Source organism: Odocoileus virginianus, chromosome 13 (genome assembly GCF_023699985.2).
Source record: "Odocoileus virginianus isolate 20LAN1187 ecotype Illinois chromosome 13, Ovbor_1.2, whole genome shotgun sequence".
In the NCBI taxonomy this organism is placed as follows: Eukaryota; Metazoa; Chordata; class Mammalia; order Artiodactyla; family Cervidae; genus Odocoileus; species Odocoileus virginianus.
Window position 1 is genome coordinate 14,599,033 of NC_069686.1, and position 21,733 is coordinate 14,620,765.

Consider the following 21,733-nt stretch of genomic DNA (forward strand, 5'->3'; position numbering starts at 1 on the left):
TTGTAGGCTTTGTTTCTATCGCATCCTTCACCAAACGTTGAGGGACCCTTTTGGAAACAATATAAATATATTTTCTTTTGTTCCATATCATAGAAAGTACAGTAATTTATTGGACAGGGTGACTTTTTTTCCCCCAAGTATAACGAAGTAAGTCTGTAATAGAACTTTCTTTTTCAAATGCCTACTTTCAAAATCGCGTTTCTTCGTTGGAGCTAATGGACTGATATCTATGCACCTCCCCCCCGCAGCAAAAAAGAAAAAAACCCACCAGCACTTCCTAGCTGTAGTAAAAGCATGCTGGTAGACATTTCAATATAACCAGTATTTTTTAAAGAAGTCAATTGGTACTGAATTACACAAATGTTTGAAGGGAAATTAAGGTTATTGATCCTGAAATTAGGAATTTGCCTAGATTTATGGTGAGCCCTCGATATGATTCTGTGTGGTCATAAATGTGTGTGGGGCTCTGGATGTGTGTGAGCATGTGTGTGTGAGAGTGGGTGGCAGTTGAATATCACAGAAGAACCTTAAGGCGCCTAATTATTCAGAAAGGTTAAAGGTGATGACCTTGACATTTTGGAAGTTCAAAGGCATACACTTATGCACTTATGTTTTTCCTTCCTTCCAAAAGCTTTGATAATTAAAAAAAATTTTGCATTTGGAAATGCATGCCTCCTTGGAAGATGCATGGGGTGCTGTATAGCTCATGGATTTATTTTTTGACTTTGGACTTATGAGAGGTTAAGAGTCGTAAGATTCACTTTACTCTTTTCAGAGAAAGAGAAGCTTTTCTCACTCTTCCAGTTTATTGCACATTGCGGAAATCTCTTTTGGGCCCACCAGAAGGTGTATAATATAACCCAATTAAGCTGTTTAGAACTTTGGCTTTTATGGTGTTGTCTAGACAGTTCAAGGTTTTGTAAACAGCCTGGCCTGGCCCTGCAACATAAAGTGCAGTGCAGCCTCCACCACATTCTTTAACTTGAAGCGGTAAATGCTGTGAGAAGTGGTCTGCAGTCCTGGGCCCTATTTCCAAGGCGGGGCAGCGAGGGAGACCTTCTCTGCTCCAGGTCCCTGTGATACCAGCAAAGACCCAGGCCTCTGCACCCCTGATACCTTCCCTTTAGAAAATTATTTTGTTTCAATGAAAGGTTCTAGTTTTTAATTTCTTCTTTTAAGGGACCTTGCCTCCTTGACACCTTATTAAGAGTGAATTTGGATCTCCTACTCAGTAATTTTTTTTTTTAAAGGAATTCCAAGTTTACTACCCTGGGTGTAGGATAGGGTGAGGTGGGCAAGGAGACTTGTTTCTTAGGTTCCTGCTCTCCCAGCCTCATTGCCTGGATAAGGCAGCACCAGCATGGCTGGGTCACATCTTCAATTCAGAGAGTCATCCCTAAAGTTATTTTTAATGCTAGTGTAGCTTAGAAGGGATGGGAGAGAACAAGTCTTATCTTAGCGGGATTAAAAAGCTTTTCACTTGATTTTCAGTTGCTTGGGGGAGAAGGTTCTGGCCACAAAAATATCCTAATCAGACACTAAACTTCTTCAAAGAGGAAAATTCATACAGTGTATTGAAGCTATAACCTCCATTTTACTAGAAACCATTTATTCACACAAAAGACAGTGACTCATGCCTTGATACGACAGACCAAAGGTACATTTCCCAGAGTTTAAATAATCTGCATTTACCAAGGGGGAAAGATGCAGTCCCTTAAACTCAGAACAAAAACAAGTGCCTTCCAGCCCCTCGGCCTAACTCTCTACAGATCCCACAGCGTCCCCACGGGAGCTCAGAGAGAGGGAAGAACAACAGCACATTGGTGGTAAAATTGTAAAGGGACGTTTGCATTTACCATTTTCCCCTTATTAGGATCCGTTCGGCCAAGTCCCCGACCTCGTCCGCAGGCTGCAGTGGTCGCTGGGAGGTCCCGAGTTGACCGTGGGAAGGAATCGTGGAGTTCCACAGAGAAGAGGCGTCATTAAACCCAAGGACATTGGGCCTGCTCAGGGCAGGCTGGTGGGGAGGAGAGTGGGTGCGTGGGGCTCAGGGGAGAGGGGTGCTCCTGGAGCTCTCAAAATAAGGGGTTTCCAGTGAAATACTGCAGACGGTCTCTGTTCAGTTTCTTTTCTTTCATCCTGCGATTCTGGAACCAGATTTTGACTTGCCGGTCAGTAAGGTTGAGCATCCGAGAGAGTTGGAGTCTTTTCTCTTTGTTTATGTACACGTTAAAGAAAAACTCGCGTTCCAGTTCGCGGATCTGGTACTTGGTGTAGGGACAGCGCTTTTTCCGAGACCGCTGGGGGGCCACTGCAAGTTAAAGAGACCAAGGGGTGAGAGAGGCCACTGCCTGCCCACCCCTGGCTGCCCGCTCGGGCCGCGCAAGGGCCAGGCCTCGGCCGGTTGGGGACGTCCCTGCTGCGGCTGAAAGGCCCTGCCTGCGTCGTGGGGGATGATATATGGGCGGGCACAGGACAGAGTGCGGGCGTGGACCTGTGTTCACGCCCCGACACACACACACACACACACACACACACACACACACACACACACACACACACAGAGCCTGGCATCGAGGTGGGAAAGCAGAGAGCGAGGCAGGCTCTGAGCTGGACTCAGAAGAGAGGGAAACACGAGCGCGCCGGGCATCTACTCGACTCCAGCCAGCAGCGTGCGTCAGCCAGAGGTTTGGATAAAGTCCAGTTCAAGGCTCAAACTCTTCCCCAACCCCCCACTCCTTTAAAAGCAGGAGGCTCGAGTGTCCACACTCACAAATTGGCTTGAAATCTCCCCTCCCTCCCTACCTCCCTCCACGGTCTCTAGGACCCCCCGCCTACGCACAAAACTGGGGGAAAGCTCTCTGCAGCGATTAATGTCCTGCTCGAAGTCTACCTTAAGCCCACCTAAATTGGTTTCCTATCGTAAACACGCTTTACAACGGCCAGGGAAATCTTATAGGATGTATAAACCCCTTCGAACGCTTATAAAGTAGCACATAAAACGGCGCGAGCAGAGGGAGGCCCCCTCCGCCCCCCCGCGCCCAGGGCCCCCAAGCCGAGCCGCCCACCCCGCGTCCGGTGCCTACCTGTGCCTCCGCTCTTCTCAGCCCCCGCCTCCCCCGGGGGCACCTCGCCGTCGCCGCCTTCTGCCGCCCCCTTGGGCTCCGAGCCGGGGGTCGTCTTGGCGCAGGGACTTCCCCCGCCGCCACTGGCCGCCGTCTTGGGGTCGCTCTTGTCGGCGGCGCCCTCGGGCTGCGGAGGCGCGGGCGGCGGAGGGGGCTGCGGCCCGGCGAACGGGGGCCCGGGCGCAGCCTCGTAGAACTGATCGAAGCCCTGCGGCAGGATGCCGTTGCGGCCCACGGCGCTGTAGAAGTTGGAGGCGGCGCCCGCAGGGCCGTGCGGCGGCCCGGGCGCGGCGCACACCGGCTCGGGCGCCTTGAAGAGCACGTCCGGCCGGCGGCCCGCGGGCGGGAGCAGCTCGCGCTGCATGGCCGCCTCCTCGGCCGCCGCCGCCGCCGCCGCAGCAGCAGCAGCAGCCGCGTAGTAGGGAGCGTAGCCCCCGGCGCTGCCACTGCCGCCCCCGCCAGGGCCGCCCCCGCCGCCGCCGCCCCCTGCGCCGCCGCTGCCGCCGCCGCCGCGGTATGACCACTTGGCGCGCTCCAGGCCGTAGTCGCGGAAGGCCACCTCGCGCACGGGCTGGACGTGCGGCGCCAGGTTGGAAGAGTAGGGGAAAGTCATCTGGCAGGACGACGGTTGCGACAGGAACGACGGCTTGCTGGCGAAGTCCGACGGGGCCACATAGTAGGCGCAGCCGGGCAGGTACATGCTGGCTGCGCTCGGGCCGCACTCGTCAAAGTCGTTCATGGCTTCGCGGCGTGCGCGCCGGCGAGCCCCGGGCCGCTCCCCGCGCCGCCAACCTGAGCCATCGATTGCACAAGAGGCTTGGGCCAGGATCAACTAAGCAAAAATCCCCACCGGGCGCTGACGTGCAATTCATCTTGATTGATTCTGGTGGTAATTATGTCACGTGACGCCATGGAGAGAAATGTCCTTATATCTATATCAGTGCTCGCCAACACGCCCCGGGACGGCTCCTGGCGCCGAGACGCGCGCGCGCTGGGGGCAGATCGGCCTCCCACTCCAGCCAGCTCTCCCCGGGCGCCCCCTGACCAGGCTGTGCCGCAGGCCGGTCACCTGTGCGCCGCCGGCGGCTGCCACTGCTGGGTGCATCTGCCACCGCCCGGCTGGGCCGCCCGCCCGCGCCTGCCCGCGCCGCTTTAAGTACGCGGACTGAGGCCGGCAAGGAGGAGGAGGAGGGAGGGGGAGAAAGGGGGAGGAAGGGGGAAGGGAAAGAAGCGGAGCGCGGAGGGGGAGCCCCGGCTCCAGGCACAGGGGGCTAGGTGTGAGGGTGTGAGGGTCCCACCCCCTACACCCCTTCCTGCAGCCGCTCCCTCCCCCGTGACGCCGCCACCCTCTTCAAGCCTGCCAGGAGCTTGTTGCTTCTTGTTCAAGGCGCGTAATTGCGCCGCTCTCGGGGAGCCAGGAGCCCTGATTTACATATTTCTCTGCCCGGCGCTCACGCCGAGCAGTAACTTGGCTCTCTCTACTGCCGACCCGTAGCGCGAATGCCAGCCTCAAAACACTCACGCCAAAAGCCTGCCAGGAGCTCACCCGGCCCGGGGTCTCGGTGCCCACTCGGCCCTGTCGCCTTCTCTTCTCCTTCCATGTCCCCCTTTCAGTCTTCTCACTTGTCTCTCCGGTCCTCTCTCCCCTCACTTCCCCGTTTCCTTTTTTCTTCTTCCTTCCTCTTACTTTACTCCCCCCTTGCCGCTGGCTCACTCGGTCCCCAGGTCCTCTGTCCTCCTCTGCCCCAGCTGTGTGTCCCCGCCTCTATCGCTCTCCCTGTCGTCTCTCAGCCCTTTCTCTTGCAGCGCTAAAGCGAGAAGGGAGTTCAGCCAGCGGAGGTACCCCGTGGCCCTCCAGAAGCTTGGGGGTCTGCTGAACAAAAGGACCTGGAGTCCTACTCTCAGGGTGCCTGGCTTCCCGCTTTTCCGCAAGCAAGCAGAGACAAACCGCCGGGGCCTCCGCCCGTCTCACCCTCTGCCTTCTGGCCTGGATAAGACCAACCAGCCTCACATCCAGCTCCTTCCCTGTGTCGGAGCCCCGCCAAGGCCTACGCATCCGTGCCGCGTCTCCCGCAGGCTTCTGCGGCACCCTAGGGCCCGCAGGGCCACTGCGGGGCTCCCCAGAGGTCCGTTGGCTCTGGGGGTGAGGGGCGGGCTCTCAGCCGCTCTTGCCTCCTGGTTTAAGCCCCTCTTCTCCACTCGACTCTGAGGGCCCCCCATCCACTCTCCCCAAGGCCTCACTCTCCTCGGCGGCGGCTGCGTCCCTCTTTTCTAGCCCGGGGGGTGGTGGGGTGGGGTGGCTCCAGGCGAGGCCTGGGCTCAGCCTCAGGAAACCCAGCTTTTTCCAAAGGTGAAACCCGTCTCTTAGCAAAAAGCTCCCCAAACCCGAATCCCGGAACTGAGGGCAGGAGGTTGCCTCTCGCTGCCCAGGATTCCTCTGCCAGGCAATCAGTCCCAGCATTGGTCCCAGGCCTCAGCCCTGCGCCCGAGACAGGCAGTGCAGGTTGCGAGGCTGGTTCCCTCCCTGGCCCCGGTCGCCGCAGTGCCCGTGCCGTGAGCTCTGCCCACCATGCCGACTGACCGAGGAAAGGCGGGTGATCAGAGCGCATATCTATTTTTCTGACCAATGTTCCCCCCTTCGTCTTTATCTCCTCCCTCCCATTCTCCCTCCCACTTTCTCTCCTCCGCCCCCCTCCCACCTCAGCTTCCCTCCGAACGCTGCGCAAACAGGTCGGTGGGGCTGGAAAGCAAGAAACCCCCCATCCAAGAACTGCCCATCCTTGCATGCACCCTCCACACAGCTGGCATCCTCGCCCAGATTCCAGCTCGCCCCCTTCTCAGCCTAGACCGCTGGCACACTTGTCTGCCTCCCCATCTCCATCTCTTGCCCAAACCTCTCCCTTTCGGGCTCGGAGTTGACGCCCCAGGATCTCTCTCCTAAAATGGCTCCCCGGACACTGCACATTAGCCCCGCGGCCGGTCAGGACCCAGGGTAGGGGCCGCGGGGTGCCCCCCGGCTGGGTCTTTATGTGTCTGCAAGTGCGCAAGATTCTGGTACCTTCTCTCTGCACGGGTGGGGCGCAGGCAGCCCGCTGCCCCCAAAGTAGAGCCTGCTGACCGTTAAAGAGGGAAATGGGGGAGGACGAACCATTCAAGTTCAACGACATGGCGACGGCGCTCGGGCTGGAGGCGCGCTTTGGCGGGGGAGGGTGCGCCATCTGCAGCGGCGCATGGGTGCACAGGGAAGGGGGCGGCCGGCCCCTCTCTGCGCATTAGCGCGGACCCCCACCCCCACACCCAAGCCCAGGCTTTCGTTCGTGGCCCAGCCCGCTTCGCCCTTTGGCCCCAGCTTTCTCCTCCATCCTCACCCTGAAACCCAAGGAAAACCGCAGCCTCCAGACCCGCGCGTCCGGCTCGAGAACCTACCGTGAAGATCCAAGGGCTGTGGCCTCGTCTTTGCCTGCGCGGCCCCACTCGAAGCGCAGGGAGCGCACCGGACCCTGTCTTCCCAGCCCGCAGCTCCGCGAGTGGTAGCTTTCCGCGCAGCGCCCGGACGCGATGCGGTAATTTTGAGCCACCCAAGATAAGACACTAACTTGACCTTAACTTTGTCAGGGCGCCCCTGGTATCTGGAGAACGTGAACAGACACTGTCTGGCAGCTCTCGTAAAAACTGACTGGGGAAGAGATTCTGAGTCATTTCATTTATTGCCACTACAGTTCTGCAAGAAAGCTTTTCCTCCCTGCCAAACTTTAATTATTTATGCTCTTTTAGGAAACGAAAGAGAGGAGGAACGCAGGGAAACACCCAGAGCCTGTCCCTTCCCTGCAAAGTCTTCGGAATGGGCTCCCTAAGTCAAGTGACCGAAGAACAAAAATGTGGGGAGATTACCTTTGTCCAAGGACGGTCGGACAGCCGCTGTGGCCCCCGCCCCCACTAAGGGGGGGTGGGTGCAGCTGTAAGAGGCGGGGTGAGGGGGCACACCCTCCCCCACCCCCACAGACATGAATATTTACAACGGTTCTGGGTTTCTCCTCCACGCGCCCGCCTCCCGGAAGCCTCCCCAGCCCGCCTCCCTTGGGGAGAGCCCCCAGGCCTTAAAAGCGTCTCCTGGCCGGCCCTCTGAGCTCTCAGCCGGTTGAATGGCAGACCAAACCATTTTTCCTTGTTTAAAAACCTTTTCCTTGGTCAAGAGGCCCGCCTGGACTGCAGCATTTCGGAGGACGCATTTGTCTTTGTGCGAGGGAATGTTCAACATTCAGATTTCAGCATTTTGCTGGGGTATTTGTTTTTTTTTTTTTTTTCAGATTTCACCGTGCTTCCAAATCCCTGCTGGGACTTTGGTTAGGAAGGGAGAAAGGACATCACCGCCTTTATATTCGTGTGGATCAGCAAAAGGGATGGATTTGAAAAACACTACTGAAGCTCTAACCAACAGACAAAATTTTACACTTAGAATAATTTCAATCTCTTTGGGGAGTGGTCTTCAGGGATATCTCCTTCCACCCTATGTCCCATGCTAAAGGGAAAGAAGACAATGATACAATGGCGTATATTGCAGAGAAAATGGTCTCCCTGTGTTGTCTTAGGGTCTTGGTTTAAGTCCGGTTCCCTGGCCCTTTACCCAGCCCGCCATACCTGAGGTCTGAGTGTGGCCTTTGCCTTTGTTTGGTTATTTTGAAGGGGGCAAACCTTACTGGACTCAGGGAGACCCAGTTCTCATACCATTGCCTCCCTGAGCCCGACCAGCTTTTCTAAATAATAGGGCCTCCCTCAGCAGCTTCTTGCTTCATTTTTTTCTTTTTTTAAAAGGAGCTGTTTAAAATATAGTTCATCAGATTTGCTTCAGAGAAGGGGAGTTGGAACCATTGGATGCTCAAAATTAGAGACAAGGTTTTTCTAATTCCTCTACTTGCTAAAAGCTAGTAATTCGCTAATTTCCATCTCTGAGCTAGCAGGGAGCTGGGGTCTGCAAGAGCTCAGAATACTGAGCAGGCCCCAGGTTTCCTGGCTTGATTTAGAGGCTCTGAAGACCTAGAGGGTGCCGGGTCCACATCTCCCAAGGGAGTCTCCTGGGCTCCTGGCAGAGGGACCAGTGTGGAGGACTTCCACAGGAGTAGCCTATTCACAAGAAGCCTGGCTGGAAAAACATGGCAGGGAGAGACGCCCTGTACTGAAGCCCGAGGAACCTCCTGTCTTGGCAGCCCCGCTGATAACAGCAAGCTTCAAAGTTTGAGAATTTAGGCAAAATGCAGAAATCCTGGCCAGCAGCAAGCCGAGGGTTCACTTAGAGTGTGGGACACGCTGAAAGCTGCTCATGGTTCCCCTACCTTGGTATTTTATATATTTTGTTCACAGGCTTTTATACACCATTTCCTGACTGACTTGGAAGCCATTTTCTCGTTTAATGAACAGTCAAGTAGACACCCATAGTGAAACCGCAGCCAGGAAAGAAAAACGAATTTGGTAACCTGAAAAACATGAGAAGAGAATCTGAAATGTTTTGAAAAACCGACATCAGTCCCGTGACAGCTTGACTGGGACTTGGATATTTATTTCCCCTGAAAACATTTCTGTATGTCTGATACTTACAAGCTATTGTTTTTGACAAACAATACATGTACAAAAATTATTAGATAGCAGAGAAAATGCAATTCATCTAAACATCAACTGAGGTCAGTTGGGCTGAGGCTCAGGGTGCCCCACGAGGTGTCCATTCCAGATCTTGTACTGAAAATTCTTGGTCTTGCACTGCAAATAAATCATCATTGTACTTTGAGAAAAAAATCTTCAACTCTTTGGCTGTCGTGCATCTCACTAGAAGAGAGGGAGCTATTTCTCTGAAGGAGGTGGAGAAGGGGCAGAGATGATAGAAGGAGCTTGGGGGGCCCTTAGGGTCACTGAGATCAAGGCAGGACACCCCAACACACCCAGGACATCTCTACCTGGCATTCAGCAACCCCAACCTTCACGGAGCAAGCCTGACAGGGCCCATAATCTCTCAGGCTCTGCAGGAGCAGGCCATCATGGCCTCAGAAAGACCCCAGCAGCGGGGCCCCTGGTGACGCTGGTGGGCGGTGAAGAGGATAAGGAGAGGGAACTTCTGCTTCTCTCTGCTTGGTTGAGAGAAGAGAAAGGGCTGAGGATCTGAAGGGCCTCCTTTCTAGTCCTCCTGATTTCTGGCTGGTGGGAGACTTCACCTCTCCCTGCAGTGGTTCATTACCATAATTCAAGAAAGAAAGACAGACCAGTGGGCACCTTTTCCCACCTCTGCAGGAAAGCCTTATGGACAGGCAGAGTGTAGGACCCCCCCCCCTTTCCTGGCTCACTCCCACCTCTCCCTGGATGTTTCCCCTCCTCCTGGTGCAACTCAGCCTCAAAGCCAACTAGGAGCTTTCCTCACCAGAGTTCAGCTCTGGGGGTCCACTTACACAGTGGAGGGCTCTAGCATAGGTATGTGTAAGGACATGGGAGAAATGGGGATTTTACCAGTCCATCTGGAGGTTGCCATTTGCTGTGGAGCCCCAGCCTCCCTCATCCCATCCGTGGGAAGGAAGTGCCCAATCCATTCAGCCCAGCTGGAGGGGCCAGCCCAGCCTGGACTCCGAGGTGTCTCTGGAGTTTGTCTGGCCACCACGCCCCTTTACTCATTTTTCCTCCTGAAGGTCTAAGGCAGCTACTAAGGAGAACAGTGCCCTTTCCCTCCTCCAGAATCGAGATCCTGGCTTTGCCACCAGGAGTTTGGCTGCAAAGAGACAGAACTGTGCCGTGAGCCCTTTCTACTCTGCTGGAGAAGTCTTCCTAAATTCAGTTCCACTCTGAGCCCTAGTTAGGTGCCTGCTGGATGCAGAAAGGGCTGGGGAGGAGGGGATAGGAAGACGAATCAGGTGGAAGCAGAAATGCAAGTACAAGGGCGCTAAAGTGAATCTGGGGAGATAGTACCCCAGCTCAGAGTTAGGACAGGTGACCCTAGACTTCCACTCTGGAAACCTCAAGGCCGAGGCTGCGACTTCTGCACGTTTCTCTGAGAAAGGGGGAAAGCAGGGACGCTTAACTGGCCAGGTTTCCAAACAAATCTCCTGCAGGCTTCTGGGGCTGCTGTCTGAGAGGGAGGGTACCTGGAACCAGTGGAGAAGGAGCAGAAGGAAAAGCCCTATCCCCTGTCTTCCTTCACGGCCAGGCCTTGAAAAAAAGGCAGGCGCAGCCCGGCTGGGGACACACCCGGGGCTAGTACAACGCCAGCGCCTGCTCGCGCAGCACCACGCGCTTCTTCTTCATACGCCGGTTCTGGAACCAAATTTTGACTTGCTGGTCGCTGAGGTTTAGCCTGTTGGACAATTCCTTGCGCTTCTGCCGGTTGATGAATTCGTTGAGAAGGAATTCGTTCTCCAATTCCGCAATCTGCTGCTTTGTGTAGGGTTTCCGCTTCTTTCGGGCCCTCCCCGGGGCCGCCCCCCACGGCAGGCCTGCAACACAGCCCCAACCCAAGTCAGCCCGGCCCGCTCCCAGTTGCCTGCCCGCCCCTGGCGGCTTCCCTCCCTCTACACACTCTCCCCAGCACCCCACCTCCCACCCCGGCCCGGGGAGCTTTGCTCGGGGAGCCTGGCCACCCTTTACCGTCGGGCAGCGAAGGTCGCAGGCAGGAGGCGACGCCCGCCTGCACTGTCATGTTCAAGTTGAGCGGGCCTTTGGCGTCGTCCTTGAAACCGGCGGAGCAGGGTGTCCCCTCGAGCAGGGTTGAAGAGCCCGGCGCGACGCGGCCCATACCCGTGTAGTCGTATTTGGCCGCTTTGAGAGCAGCGGCTGCAGGGGCCAGACTAGACTCCGGGATGAAGGGCGGCCGCGCCCGGCCACGCTCCTCCGGCCCCGCGGCCGCGTCGGGAGTATAAAACTTGGCCTGTTCTTCGGATCCGTCCTTGGCGCCCAGGGGCTGCAGGCCGAGAGGCCCAGAGCCAGCCAGGTAGGGCTGGGAAAAGCTGCCGAAAGCGGTGGCACCAGCAGGCTGCGCTGGGGCGCAGGAGGCGGGCGTGGTGGCCCAGGGCAGAGCGCCGCGTGGGTACGAGATAGGGGGAAGCGCGGCCAACTGGCCGCCATTCGGCCGCAGGTTGGAAAAGTAGAAGGAGTCGGGCGACTGCAGATTCAGAAGCGAGCCCACATAGCCCGCTCTGTAGAGACTGCGCTCACACATCTCCAACAAAGGGCTTGGGCTGCGCTCGCAGCAGTATTTAGTTACAACCGGGAATAAGAGGGACAGTCTCAGACGATTGGACGAAACTTCGCCTGCAGGTTCTTCAAAGCCGGTCATTTCAGCACCGCCTACATCCCCCGACCCGTTTTCCTCCCCCGCCCCCCATTCAGGGTATTATGATAACACCCGCAATATTAGATGGCGAAGGCCGAGGTTGCCAGGCCGAGCCAAGTCATATTGAGCGAAGATGGAAGCCTCTTCGAGTTTCCTGGACTATTTCAGGAGCTGGGGGGCATTGGGCAGGGGGTACCTCTGCCTTAATGTCCCTTGGGACCCTTCTTGGTCTTGACTGGCTTTGCACTCCCGTTTTCTGCTGGCTACTTGGGTTAGGCTTGCTTCTACCAGCTTTCACTTGCAGCTGAGGCCTTTTCCAGTAGGGTGCACTTCCTGGCTTGTCCACAGAGCCCTTGGTCTGGTAAGGCCATCCTCTGTCCCTAGGCCTTAGCAAAGCTAGTCCTACCCCGTCCCTCCCCACCTCATCCCTCTGGACTGTACTCTGCACAGGTGACCTGGCAGTGAAAACCCAGGTCCCAGGCTGCAGGCATACTTTGCTGATAGAAGAGGAACGCATCACAAATTCTGCCCAAGTTTGGCGCCCAGGAAGGAGGCTTCACATCACTCCTGTTGTGCTTCAGCATAGCCCAGCCTTCTGCTCCTGGTACAGTCAGCATCCAGGTCCTGGGAGAGTGCTGGCCTGGGGACCTGGGCTGCTTGATTGGCCAAGGGTGGCCAAAGGCTACATTCTTTTAATCGCCAGCAGTTCACCTTGGCGATTACAGCCTGCAAACCAGAGTTCCAAGGTGTTCATTCACTCCGTGGCGTGCAGTAGAGCGAGCTCCCCTGACCTGGTGTTGAAGAATAGAAGACCAGAGCCACCGGCCGGGAACAGCGGGGTACACCGAGGCACACCGAGGCACCGGACTAACTGCGTTCCTCTTCTCCGCGCCTCCAGGGGCGCGCGGGCCGCTGGCGGGTTCAGAGGTCTGGCGAACGGGGAGGCGGGCGGCAGCGCTCCCTTGCTGGGAGCAGTGCGGCAGCCCCCGGCCGCAGTTCCTCCGGCCCAGTGTGGCCAGAGGGCTCAGGGTCCTCCCTTCCTGCCTCCGGTCCCAAGACCCCCAGCGACCCGCCTCCGCCCCAGCCTGCAGCCCGCCTCGCGGTCCCCGAGCCAAGCTGGAATTGGTTAGACCGCCAGCTCCGGCACGGAGACCACACAGGCGCCGCCGGAGGGCAAGGCTGACCACCGCGCTGCGACTTTATTGTGTGAGTTATGGCGACCAATTGGGCGGCTCTGGGGAACGCAATCGGCCTCTTCCCCTCGCTCTGGGGCGGGGGTAGGGGGTGGGGATGGGGGTGGGGTGGCAAGTCTGGGCTCCTCGGGGTTCCGTCAGAGTTTCCTTAGGAGCTCAGAAACAGAGACATATTCCATTACCTTGTCCTTTCGTAGGGGGTGTAGGCACGCGCTGCAACCTCAGTTCCTGGGGACTTAGGGAGTCTAGGCTCTCAGGGAATCTTGCCCTGTTTTCGAGGAGCTACAACTTCCCTAAGTCTGAAAGTTCCCTTTCCAAGGGGTGCCTGCAGTCTTTTCTCTTCCTATCTCAGTACTATTTCCAGGTCCAGGGGTGTCTACTTCGGACGCTTAGGCGGATGCTTGCTGCGGTTTGCCCAACGGGACTAGAGGTATAAAGGAATCAAGAGAGAAATAGAAAAGACGAACAACTAGACTCTCCTTTCTCCTTGGCTCAGATGATGCCCAGCTGCCCCATCTCATCTCCTGGGCTTTTGATTTCCTAGATCCAGCAGACAAAGTTGTATGTTATAGCTGGCAGGCTGGGGACAGGGAGGGAGGGAGGGAGGGAAGGAGGGCGGCGAAGTGGGAGGGTGCCAGAGGCTTGGCTGGTGAACTGCAGAATGGGAAAGGAGGATGTGGTCGTGGAGTTACACGGCGAGCTCTGCCAATGCCGCCTACTGCCCAGGAGATGGCGAGCGAGCTCCACGCCTGGCGAGGCGCCGCCGCACGGTCAAGATCAACAGTGAAGGACGGCTCAGCCGGCCTGGGGTCGCCAGCCTGTGCGGTCACGGCCCGCGGCCAAGCGCGGCCGGAACGCCGGAGATGGTAGCGGCAAGGCTGGCCCGGACGGCGGAGCCAGAGGGATCCGGATGGCTGCCAGAGACGGGAAGGGTCGCGGCCACCCCTTTGTCTGGCGGTAAGTCCCAGCTCCGAAGTCTCCTTCGTCTTTGGATCGCGCGTAGACGCGCGGGCCTTGATTCTCCACCGGCGGCGCTCGAAACCTGCCAGGTTTTGGAGGCGTTCTGCCGGTGGCCTTTCAGTCTCCACCCGCAGCTAAGGCCTCTCCCCGAAGCTTCCTCGGTTCGCCTCGTGGGTTTCCCTACCAGCCCTCCGGCCGTTGATCGGCTCCGCTCCTCAATTCGGAATATAAAAGGAATGCATATAAATAACAAAGTCTTCATCTGTTATTGATTTAGCCGTCAATTCAAATTCCACTGGAGAGCGTTTGAACGCAGTTTTCATCTTTAGCAATCCTATTTCTCTTAGGCGGGGAAAATTGACCGGCAAACTACAGATGAAAGGAAAACCTCGAGGCAATCCTCCCTACCATCCACGGCAAGAAACCTGAGAAATGGACCTGGGAGATGGGGTGCTGTTCTGGAGTCTGGAATTTACAAAAAGAAAAGAAGGGGAGAGGAACGACGATGGAGAAGGGAAACGGGCCCGTTTTAAATAAAAACACATCTTGTGAGAAAAAGAGAAATATGTTAGTGACTCTAACCGAAATGGAACGTCGGGACGGCGTGCCCCCATTTTCAGGGGTTATTTATTCTTGAGAGATTGAATCGTGGTCACTTTTCCTTTTCTGTCTCTGCTTCTGTCTGCCTGTCTGTCTCTCAATTAAAAAGAAGCTGCCTGCTCACAGTCGGTTGCAAGATACAGAAAAAAGAAAAAAAAAAAAAAAATCAAGCCGAGGCGGAGAAAACGAAAGTAGCTCTAAACTTTGGGTCTCTGAGTTTTCTCTGGCAGATCCATAGGGGAATTCTCCCACCAGAAGAGTTTACATATTGTGTGAGGTTTTAAACAACTATATTTAACTCGCATACCAAAAAGTTAGCAGCCACTGAAATCATTGCACCCGGGCGCTAACGACGACGAGGCATCCAGTTCCTTAGCGGCCATTTCCCTGAGTGGCAAAAAACCCTCAGAAATAAAGTTCCTAGTGCCTAAAAATTGCGTCTAGAGGTTTAGGGTGTATAATTATGGTTTCGGCCTTCAACTGCTGTGTGCAGACTGCCAGGAGAAAGCGATAAGGGATAAGCCTGAAATGTTTCTTTTTCAGTTTCCAAATATGGATATGACTAATTTCAAGACCTTCTAGAATAGATATTTATAACAGCCTTTCTAGGAAGAAAATCGCCAACCCGAGCACATATATATTGGTTTAAAAAATAAAGCCATTTGAATAAACTGATAATTTTCTTTTGAAAGAGAAGTAGAATTTTATTGGGGATTTTTTTAAAGCTGGTCTGGTAGAAAAATATAATTTTAGACACCACAAATTATATCCTAATTTAAAGATATCACTATTCATGTTAAAGCCACGGGAAAAGGAGGGGAAAGGGTGATGGAAGTGTAGAGCCTGGAGGTTTTCGAGACCAGAACTGGTGTTGCGTTTCCTTCATCTACAGGGAACCATGCATTTGGGATAACAAGATTTTATAATAAATAAGAACAGTTTCTAGAGGCAACAAGAGCTTGGAAAAAGAAAACAAATGTATAAAGACTCAGAAGAAACAAGAGAGTTCTGTTTATTTGCATCTCCCTAGGAGTAAAAAGTGATTTTTTAAATGCCTGAAGCACTGCTCATGTGTCTCAGCTCACAGACATTGCATCTACAAAAATAATCTCAGTTGTATAAATATGCAGCACTTTAAAAGTAGTTATTTATCATCATTTTCAGAGACATCTTTTATTTTTTTCTTCCTGGACTTCAGAGCTCCACATTACCCACATTTGTTAGATGCTTTAAGCTCCACAAGAGCCCAATACATTTGTTCAGTCAGTCAAGTTCTTCACTGGGTTCTGGATTAAAGTTTCCACCCATGGCCACATCGATTCAAGCCTCTTTAAGGGAACTGAGGAGATGGCCTCAATTCTAGACCCACAAATTGGAGGCCAAGGAGAGGGAATGCATTTATACCATCCATGGATCACTCTGTGAATTGCAGCCATTTAAATATCTGTGTCTAGAGGAATGAAGGCATCCATGAAGACACATTATTTCCAAATTAAAGATTATAAAAGCACAAATCTACAGGATGTATTGTACACATATAACAGCAAATGACCCAATGTCAGAAAGATTGTCTTCACTCCACTATTGATACAAACCCTATTTAATAAGGCAGCTGCTTTAAAAGCCATCACAGTACCTCCAGCCTCCTGTTTCAGACTTTCCCAGTGACCCTAGAATACTGCTTGCCCAGAGCTGTTTCCATTTGCCCCAGGGTGACTGCTGAGAAGTAATGATTCAATTACCCAATCACAGGATATGAATGACTGCAAATCCAAATGCTTCTGCCCTAATGGATTATGAAGATAGTAAGTGCTGGAAACAGGCATAAAGAGTGATTTTAAAAAATAAAACCCTAAAATCAGAATGGCACTTCTGAAATTCATTTGGGAGGATTATTCAAAAATACTTCAAGTCCTTTATACTGGCCTGGAGGGAGAAACAGAACATTAAAAAGTCATAAAAAATAAACCTAGACAAGAGCAAAATCAATAATAAGTAAGAAACAGAAGTACAAAGTCAGGTTGGGCAGCAAAAGGTTTTAGAGCCAGATAAGGGGAGAAGAAAAACAATTCACAAAATTTGCCATCACTGGCAGGGGACTGGGAGAATTAAATACATATTCAAGTCTTTCCAAAAGTCTTTTGGAGGCAACTGAAAGCATTTAAACTCTGTGGCCAATCTGGCCCACATCAGGAGACAGTGTCTTTGAGCTTGGAGACGATTTTCTTGTCTTTCACTCTTCGGTTCTGAAACCAAATGGTCACTTGTCTCTCGGATAGGTTCGTGGCAGCCGAGATTCGCCGCCGCTTGTCCTTGTTAATGAACTTGTTAACGGCGTACTCGTTCTCCAGTTCTTTGAGCTGCAGTTTGGTGTAGGGCACCCTCTTCTTTCTCCCTCGACGGTAGACACACATGTCTGGCTGATTTAGAGCCACATCCCCTGGTATTTAAAAAAAAAAAAAAAACAGCACAGGAAAAATTAGATGGGGATATGTGGAGCACACAGCTGGGGGCGGTGTGTGTAGACTTGAAAAGGGTATAGAGAATGAAGAAAGCCAGGCTGTTTACACTTTATTATTATTTATGCAGACATATTATTTACACATTATTAAAGAAAGATTATTTACACTTCAAAGTGAAGGCCAATTTGATGGATCATCATGGTTTCTCACAGCGGCATCTTAACAAGCCTGTGATTTTATGGTGTGGTTGTTGGGGGCTCTCATAAGGACAGTTTCTGCAAATGCTGGTTGCAAACATACGAACATACATAGACTTAATAAAAACCCAGGCTGTTTGTTTAGACTTTGGTTTCTTGTGTTCCTTGGAGCTTGTGAGCTCTTGGAAGCTTTAGTGGCATTCTGGGGCATTTATGTCCTTGGAAAGCGGGGCTCAACTTCATGACACCTCTTTGGGGAGGAGGGGCCAAGGCCTGAGCAAAGGGCAGCCAAGACCTTCAACTTTAGGAGAAAAATAGTCCTATGCCCACACACAGGAAGAAAAGGGTTGTGAGAGAGGCAGTTTAAATCAAGGGATGAATTTACAGAGTTCACACAAACTGGACCAACTGTTCCACTGGTTTTAACCGCGGCTGGGGGAGGAGGACAGGCACCAACTCCCAAGTAGGGGCGCAGACTCCCAGTCCTTTCTTTTCCTTCTTTCGCTCTTCCTCTCCCCCCATCCCTGCATTTCTCCCTCTTGCCCTTCTCCCTTTCCCAACGTCCCTACCTGGAAAGGATGACTTCCAAAAGTGAGAGCCCTGTGGCTGGTCCTTGGCGCAGTACACCTGGCTGTTCCACCCGTTGGCCAGCGTCCAAGACTGGTAGCCTTCCATGGAGATGTACGCCTCGTGCCGAGGCTCCCCGGAGCCGAAGGTAGACACCATGTCGATGTAGCCGGGCACATGCTGGTAGGGGCTCGTGTAGCCCTGGTAGAAAGACACCTCCTTGGCTCGCGCGGGCACCTCGTTGGCTGGTACGCTGCTGCTTGCCAGGCCCGACACGTCCATGTACTTCTCCACCGGGAAGCCGCCCAGAGAGGCGTGCGGCGACGACTTGAGAGCATTCTGCTGTAAGCCCACGCCGTGCGACATGCGGCAGCTATAGTAGCCGTTGCCGAAGTGGTAGCCGTAACCCAGGGCTGGGGCGCCCGGGGGCGCTGCAGCGGCTGCGCCGGGCGCCGGGCACTCTTTGGCGGAGGGAGCCTCCGGGCGCGCCGCGACCACCGCCGAAGATGACGACGACGAGGCGGAGCCCGCGCGCTCAGAGGTCCCCGGGTACGCGAAGCCTGAAGCCGCCGCCGCCGCCGCGGCCGCCGCCGCCGCCGCAGCCGCAGCGCGCCCAGAGTGTGTGCCGGCGAACACTGGCGCCGAGAGGAAGCCGCGACACTGGCCCGGCGCCGCTGCCGCCACAGAGGAGGAGGAGGACGAGGAGGCCGGGGCCGCCCCGCCGGCCCCGCCGTCCGCCCGCAGCCCGTCCATGTCCCAGCTCCCGGCGCGGCTCATGGCCCGGCCCGGCCCGGCCCCGGCCCCGGCCCCGTGCAGGACACCATGGCGCTGCGCGCCTCCTCCCTCCTCTCCTTTCTCTCCTGTTCTCTCGCTCCCGCCCTCTTCCTCTCGCCCTCTCTCCCTCTGCGAGCCTCCCGCCTCCCGCCCGCCCGCCCTCCAACAGGTTAGCTCATCGCGGGACGTTTATAAAAACGAAGTTCAGGTTGGGAGGGGGCCTGGGCCGGTCGGGGGGCCGCCTCCCTCCCCGAGGGCTCCCGCTCGGGGCCGTGCCATTGGCTGCGCGGGGCCACGTGGGGATGGGGGGCGCGGGAGAGCCTGGCTCCGGGCCCGGGCCCGGTGGACCCACCCACCCGGGCCCCTACCCCTCCCCAGCTCTTGTGCAGCCCACCGCCCCTTCCCGCCCGCCCCCGGACCCAGGCGTTTGCGGCGCAGCCACCCCCACGAGCTGATTGCGCGACCGCCCATCCTGGGCCCTGTCTGCGACCGAGGCGGGCTCCGAGGCCTGCGCCTTGTCTCGGCCACGGCTGTTTTTGCCACCTCTCCTCGGCTCCCTGAGCTGCACAACTAAATGAAGGCAAAGGACAGAGATGATCAGAATGATGTGAAAACAGACGGTTTTTGATCCTGTTGCTTAATGCCTGGGATTAGGTGACCTAGACCCCAAACCCGAGGGAGCTAATTTTCCCTACCTTGCGCGTTGTTACGGGGAGAAGGCTTTTAATGCAAGTTCTACCAGGCGATCCTCCGAATTAAGACCAATTGAAGCATAACCCCCGCCCCCGCCCCAATTTGCACACACTGTCCACCCGGAAAATGCCCACGAAGCCGCCCTGGGGGCGGGGGGGGGGCGGGTAGGGTGGCAGAGACTTACAAGTAAATCAAGCGGACGAAAGACCGGTCCTCTCAGCGGTGAACCCGAGAAAAGTCCGGAAGCCTGGTCCACGCTATTCTCCTCTATAGTCAAGCCAGCCGGGAGTCGCCTCCAGAGCTGGGCTCCCGAGCCCTGGCGCAGCCTCCCCGGGTCCGCAGAAAGACCCTGTGGAGGGCGCCCGGAGAAAGCTACTCTGCCGCCCTCCTGGAAACTTCTGCGCCTCGCCCTGCGGCCGAACTGCCTCATGCATTTTGCAGCCACCACCCACCCCCGCCCGTTACTCACACCAATTAATTGAAAACTTCACTTTCCCAGGGACCTTTGTTTCGCTTTCTTTTCCTAGCTGCCAAGTGCAGAGAATCGAGAGGGGCAGATAAAGAGTGTTTTTTCCAAGCTAACTTGGGGCTTATAATGGGAACAGCCCAAAGCAACAGAGTCTGACTTCGAGGGGGTAGAGTGGGCCCTGGACAGCCCCGCCAGGGTGCGGGGATCACTACTCTGAAGCCTTTTCAACACTTCTTTCCATTTCTCAGCCACAGAACCCCAACCCATCATCCACCATCTTAGCCATTGTCTGATGTGAGTCCTGTGGCAAATTTAAGGATCCACTTCAGAAGCAACGTTAGATCTGATGAGCCGAAAATAATTGGGGTGTGTGGGAGAGCTCTCCGAGTGAGCCCATTTCGTTCTGTAGGATCAGCTCCCCAGGCCAGCCCATCTCCAAGAAAATCGCTCCCATGAGCCTCGATTGGTGAAGCCAGCTTGTCACCTAGCCCTGCTGTTTCTGGACCAAGACAGGACCTGGAGAGGGCAAGCGAAAGAGCCAGGGAGGCCGTCTTGGGCCTGGTCAGACATCGCAGGGTGGGCTGGTGGTGTTGGGAGTGTTGACACGCAAAACGCAGTAACCATAAAAGGCTCAAATAAAGGGGAAAGTTATGAGAGGGGCGCTGGAAAGGAAAAGCAGGAGACTTGACCTTTTTGAAGTCAGACATGTTCATGATCAATTCGAGACAGCAGGGGCCTAAGCCTCTGCAGAAAATTGTAGAAAATGTAACTTTGCTGGTGAGAACAATTTTGGCTACTTGAGAGAAGGCAGAAGTTAGCAAGAGCTGTATTTTTTTGTTTGTTTAATACCAGCCAGAGCCAGGTGACAACGTTGCTGACTTTTTGGAAGAGTTTGGCTGGGGTCTCTTTACTCAACAGTTTCATTACCAAACCAATCATGGAGGCTGCCCTGAAATGCTTTTATTTTTCCTTTGTATACTTTTTTTTTCCCTCAGAGAGGGAAAACATGGAGATACTTAAAATTTTTTTTTCTGTGACCTCAACAAATTCATTGAAATATTTCTAAAACATAACTGGAACCAATGAACTTTCAGTCTCTTAAAACTAAATATCACTATGATTTTGAGTTCTGGAATTTCTGTTCCATTTTTATCTGATAAATACATATTAATGATGGATTATATGCTTTAAAATGAGGAAAATGAGATTAAGATGAGAAGGAAGGACTTGTCAAGTTTTTCTGATTTCAGACAGCCCCTCATTTTTTGGCTTAATTGTCCATGCAGCAAAGTAAGTTGTTCAGGACTGGAAGCAAAGTCTGAATTAATGCTCTGTGAAAGACACTTCTCAATGGTGGCCATGCCTCTAGTTTCCTTGTGGAACTCTGGTAAGACATGGAGTTTCTCTACCCATCCTAGTGAGTGGATATTCAGAAACCAGGGAGGTTTTGAACAATAAGCTTAGCCTCTTGCTATTCTGCAGTTGTACTCTCTTCCAATACAGCCTTCTAGGTCCTGGCCCTGGAGGAGGGGATTCCCCTTAGGAAGGAGGTTCTGACTTGACCCTGTGAAGGCCCCCTAAGCCCAGCACCCCAGGGCAACTTCTGCTATTAGATCATGAGGCTGTGGTTGAGTACCAGGCAAAGTCAGGGCTGCTCTGTTTATGAACTAAGATGACACAGTTTACAACTCAGGGTGGTAGGTAGTGGAGGAATTTTGAGGCTGAACTTGCAGAAACATTTCATTTAGCTTGTATATCCTGTATACCCTGTATCCAAGCTGATTTTAAGTTTAAACTTAATGGGAACTTTTTTCTTTAGCTGGCTAGGAGCACAGACTGAATGCTATGTATGTGTGTGTGAGGGGGTGTACTATGTTGGGGCTTTAACAACAGAAATAGTCTTTGTTACATGAAAATCTTTGCAGCCAAAAATGTCTTCAAAAACTGATGTGCAGTTATTCAGTGAAACCAATTTTGCCATCTTTCCTGGTTTTGGTGAGAAACTCAAGATGGCCCTTCATTGCCCAAAGCCCTGCTCTCCTCTCCTGTTTGCTCCTTAGCCTGCCCAAACACTCTTTTTTGGGAATTGATGCTGTTCTGGAAGTCACATCCTCTCTTTTCCTTCTTGTGGCTGATATTTCAGATCATGTCCCTGTCCTGGATTGGGGAATGGGTAGCTACAGGCTGCGATTTAGATTTATTGAAGAATGTAAGTTCCTCCCCTTGCCAAGAAAGCATCGAGCTCAATTAATCACTTAATCGGTGGCCATTACAACAATAGCCTGGTCCCAACAGAATGGAGTCCCAGGAACCACTTTGAAAATGTTTTCCTTGATGGCCACACCAGAAAGTACAGGACACCACCCCAATTAACTTGTAAGAAGCCAAAAC

At 53.9% G+C, this 21,733-nt stretch overlaps 3 protein-coding genes across 3 annotated transcripts; all 3 read right to left on the reverse strand.

Moving 5' to 3' along the window:
- Positions 1–1,448: 1,448 nt before the first annotated feature.
- Positions 1,449–3,864, reverse strand: HOXD11 (homeobox D11). Its single transcript, XM_070475991.1, has 2 exons — positions 3,087–3,864; positions 1,449–2,311 (listed from the first exon to the last, which is right to left on the reverse strand). Exons 1-2 carry the CDS (start codon positions 3,862–3,864, stop codon positions 2,076–2,078), a joined length of 1,014 nt encoding a protein of 337 aa, XP_070332092.1. The 3' UTR covers positions 1,449–2,075.
- A 6,488-nt stretch (positions 3,865–10,352) lies between these two features.
- HOXD12 (homeobox D12) lies at positions 10,353–11,313 on the reverse strand. The gene is made up of 2 exons (XM_020886146.1): positions 10,743–11,313; positions 10,353–10,591 (listed from the first exon to the last, which is right to left on the reverse strand). Exons 1-2 carry the CDS (start codon positions 11,311–11,313, stop codon positions 10,353–10,355), a joined length of 810 nt encoding a protein of 269 aa, XP_020741805.1.
- A 3,862-nt stretch (positions 11,314–15,175) lies between these two features.
- On the reverse strand, positions 15,176–18,183 carry HOXD13 (homeobox D13). Its single transcript, XM_020886142.2, has 2 exons — positions 17,409–18,183; positions 15,176–16,620 (listed from the first exon to the last, which is right to left on the reverse strand). Exons 1-2 carry the CDS (start codon positions 18,181–18,183, stop codon positions 16,370–16,372), a joined length of 1,026 nt encoding a protein of 341 aa, XP_020741801.1. The 3' UTR covers positions 15,176–16,369.
- Between the last annotated feature and the right edge of the window lie 3,550 nt (positions 18,184–21,733).